Here is a 3,961-nt window from a genome sequence, read left to right as displayed (position 1 = left end):
CTTCAATTCATTCGCTGGCGTGGGTACTTCAGTCGGCAGAGGATTCTCGTCTGCTTCTCTTCTCAGTGGAGTGCCTTGATTAGGCAGCTTCTCGACGCTTGACAGTTGAGCTATCCCGCTTGACCCTGCTGACCGCGGTCGCTCACAGAAATCCATCACCGCTTTCGCGATGGCTTGATCATCCATCTCGCCCACTTTCATAGCGTCGTACTAGTTAGCGACTTCTTTCTCAATTTCTTCGTCTGTTGCAGAGTCTGTGAATTGTCTCTGTAGGAACTCCTCTTCTAGATACTCTTGTACCAGAGGCTCGACTGTGTCTATTGAGTGCACGTTCTCACTGTCCCTCAGCATCTTCATCGCTTCATCGATGTTGAACGTGAATTGTTGTTCATTAAAGTCCAGACTGATCGTCCCTTTGCGGACGTCGATTATTGTGCTGGATGTAGACAGGAACGACCTCCCCAACAAGACTCCACCAGACTCCTTCGCTGCTGGCTCTGTCATTTTGATGATGAAGAAGTCGGCTGGGTACAGGAAGTTGTTCACCTTCACTATCACATCTTCAAGAATTCCCTCGGGGTGAATGCAAGACCTGTCGGCTAGCTGTATCATGATGTCGGTGTCGACAAGGTTAAGCTCTCCCAGCTTCTTGTATATAGAATACAGAAGCACACCTCTACTTGAATGTCTCCAATTGAGATTGGGAGTGTGAACATCCCTGGGTCGGTCTTCTTTGATGGGAGGTCACTCCGCTGGATCACTGCAGAGACATTCTCCTCTGTAACCATCATTCCTTCTTCAGTGACCCTTCCTGCCAGGTAGTCTTTGACAAATTTACTGATAGGGGGCATATTCAACGCCGTCAGGAGTGGCACCTTGACTTCCACGTCTTTGAATAAACTGGCCACATCAATCATGGCATCTCTCTTCCTTGTAATCATGTCGCGGTAGGGGTAGGGCTTGGTCTTCTCAGTTCCATCGCCTTGACCTTCTCCTGAGGTCTCCCCACATACTTTCGCCTTTCCCTTATCTTTTCCTCCGGCGGCTCGATCAAGGGAACTGGACTCTGCTCCTTCTTCGCGGATCTGTCCAGATGTAGACACTGTGGAACTTGCAGGTGGAGGGGGTCTTTGATATACCTTCCCTGACCTCAGGGTGACCTCGCTGATGTTCTCTCGCCCAATAGGCTGCACCGTAGCAGGGATCTTTCCTTCATTTACTCTCAGTTCCCCTAGCGACATAGCAACCTGAGAAAGTTGCTTTGTAAGCATGTCTAGACCTTCCCTTTGCTCCTTCTGCGCTTCTTAGATTTCGCGCATCGCATCATTATGATGGTGCGGAGCCATAGCTTCTCCAGGACCTTCATTTGCGTGCATGTTGTATCTCTGATTCGAAGGTCCTCCACCGTGGCTGGGCTGAGGGTAGTCTTGTTGTCCATAGTGCTCAAATTGATACTGGGGCTAATGGTATGGTTGGCTCCCATGTTGCTGGTTTCCTCTTTGATGCGGCGGAATATAGCTCACCACCTGGTTGTTTGGTTGCCTCCCGGAGTTGCTTAACTGGGGGCCTTGATATCTGTATCCCCAGCTTCCCTCTTATTTTCTGCCTGACCAGTTGGGCTGACTTCAGCTGGACCAGTTACCCTGGGGTCCGCCTGACCAGTTTCCTTGACCACTCTGCCATCTGTTTCCTCCGGTGTTCGGTCTTTCATGAATTCGAGCATGCCAATTGAGCTGCCCTTCGGAGGGTTGTGTCTGCTGAATAGATGGTTGAGGCAATTGTTTTTGGCTCTGATCAGTCCACCTGAAATTTGGGTGATCTCTCCATGGAGCATCCCTTTGTTTTCCCTGGATCCAGTGGCCATCCGGGCTCCAATGGCCGACAGCGTTTACCTGATTCGGAGCTTCTGGTTCAGGAGTAAACTCGCAGTAGTAATAATGGTGCTCCTCTGGAGGTGGTGGCATATACGTCTTCACCTTAGGGGCTGGAGGTGGACACGCTATGGTCTTTTCCACTACTTTTAGCAACTTCTTCTCCATTTGCTCAAATCGAGCCTCCAACTTCTCGTCGCTTCGTGCTTCTGTTGCGTGCACCGCTCCTCTTATGTACTGGCCTCGAGAGTTCTCATATGATCTTTTTGCTTCGGTCAATCTCTCCAGAATCCTCTTTGCTTGGCTGAATGGGGTTTTGGAGAAATCTCCTTGGGCGGCTAGATTGAGATCATTCTTGTTGTCCACCGTCAATCCACCATAAAAAGATGAATAGACCTCCCGCTCTCCCATTTTGTGAGAGGCTCATCGTACTCCTGCCTCACCTCTGTAATTTCTCTCTTCAGGGCACTTGTCTTTAATGTTGGGAAGAAGCAGTCCAAGAAGATCATGCGGAACTCGGTCCAGGTTTTGATCGAGCTTTCTGGCAGCCTTGACATAAGGGCATTCCTTTGAGAGTCCGTAGAAATTTGACAATACCGCGAGCACCCCCTATTTGATTGCGATTGCCCGTATTCCTGGGGTAACTGCGATGGCATGAGTGGGCTCCTTCTTGTCATGAGCGTGTAGGGAGCCAATTCCTCAATCGTTGTCTACGACGACCATCTTTGTTTCTGCTTCCTCGAGTAGTGGTTTAAATGGTGTGGACAACTCTCCTTCCTCCTCACTGGTCAGTTGCTCAGCAGTAGATGATGATGCGGCTGCTGCTAACGCGGCTCTGTAGCGAGTGGTTACTACACCGGCCTCCTGGACTCGCCACTGAGCGTTTGTATTTCTGTAAATGAGAGGATGATTCCAGTGTCCTCCGCGGTGGTACCTTCTCATTAAAAGAAGGAAAAACAAATTAAAAACAAGAAATAAAACTATTTACACCTATGCATTAAACACATCTTTGTAATAATACCATGCTTTCCCGGCAACGGCACCATTTGGAAAGAGGAATGAAAAGAACGACGAGACCGATCAAGTTATATGGAAAGATAACCAATCGGGTGGATCAGTTTGCAATTGTCGTTGCGACTTGATCAAGGCGCTTCTCTCTCTTTCAAAAACTATTTATAACTCCCTAGCATGCATCCTACTTTAAACAGTAAGCGGCAAGTACGGGGTCGATCCCACATAGAAGCTGGTGCGTTGAGTGTGTGTTTAGTGAAAAGGGTTTTGGCTACGGCCACGCTTTAAGTTGGGAGTTTTAAACTACTGGATTAAACTAGGCAGAATGTAAACTATCTACTTGATCAAGAGACATATCATGCTAGAAAAAGTAAACTTATTAGGTAAGTGACAAACTGAAATAAATGACTTAACTACCTAAGCATGCTACGATTCTATGAGATACTTTACCATTCAACATTATGCAAGTTCAAACTTATGGATCTGGGAATTTAAGACCAAAACTAAGCTATAACCGTCAACAAGATTTCCGAAAACAAATAACTTTGATTTAAGAACAGAATTCTGAACAAATCTTGGAAAATGCGGAATACAAAACAAGAACGATTGCTTTAACTACTTAACAACACGAAATTTAACTAAGTAACTAGAACTGAAATGAAAGAAAGTGATAGATCCGAGAGATCCTCGGTCGGAAACTGAAACGGCGTCGAACGGATCTGGACTTCTCTGTCGCGCTCCTTCTCACTCTCTAGCTAACCATTCTAACTCTCTAATGGAAACGGAACTAAAACTACTGATAAAGAAAGGAAAAAGATAGATAAAAAGATCCCCTCAACTATGGTGATGCGTCTTCTATTTATAGACTCTTCATAACAACCTCCAGCTGTGATAACAACTTTGGCAGCGAATCTTCGTCCTTGCTGGAATTGCGCGTCTTATCCATCGATACGTGTCCCCTTTTCTGTTTCACCGTGGTCCTTGGATAACTGATTCAGGATCGCTTTCCAGCGCATCGGCTATACGTGTCCTCTTTCTGTTTTGCAGTGGTCCCCGGCTAACTGCTTGACCATCAACTT

The 3,961-nt window shown here is 46.9% G+C and overlaps 1 protein-coding gene across 1 annotated transcript; it reads right to left on the bottom strand.

The window, feature by feature from the left end:
* Positions 1–210: 210 nt before the first annotated feature.
* On the bottom strand, positions 211–1,271 carry LOC121796759. The gene is made up of 2 exons (XM_042195544.1): positions 675–1,271; positions 211–603 (listed from the first exon to the last, which is right to left on the bottom strand). Exons 1-2 carry the CDS (start codon positions 1,269–1,271, stop codon positions 211–213), a joined length of 990 nt encoding a protein of 329 aa, XP_042051478.1.
* Positions 1,272–3,961: the final 2,690 nt, after the last annotated feature.

This window comes from Salvia splendens, chromosome 3 (assembly GCF_004379255.2).
Source record: "Salvia splendens isolate huo1 chromosome 3, SspV2, whole genome shotgun sequence".
NCBI lineage: Eukaryota > Viridiplantae > Streptophyta > Magnoliopsida > Lamiales > Lamiaceae > Salvia > Salvia splendens.
Note: the sequence above shows the minus strand (reverse complement) of the source record. Positions and strands in the feature narration are given on the sequence as shown.

What these genes read in the sequence shown, in the direction of transcription:
- LOC121796759 (XM_042195544.1), bottom strand. Translation starts at nt 1,271, where the DNA reads ATGCTTACAAAGCAACTTTCTCAGGTTGCTATGTCGCTAGGGGAACTG. An exon ending in TTGGAGACATTCAAGTAGAG is followed by an intron (nt 604 to 674) that starts GTGTGCTTCTGT and finishes ATCATGATACAG; the next exon opens with CTAGCCGACAGGTCTTGCAT.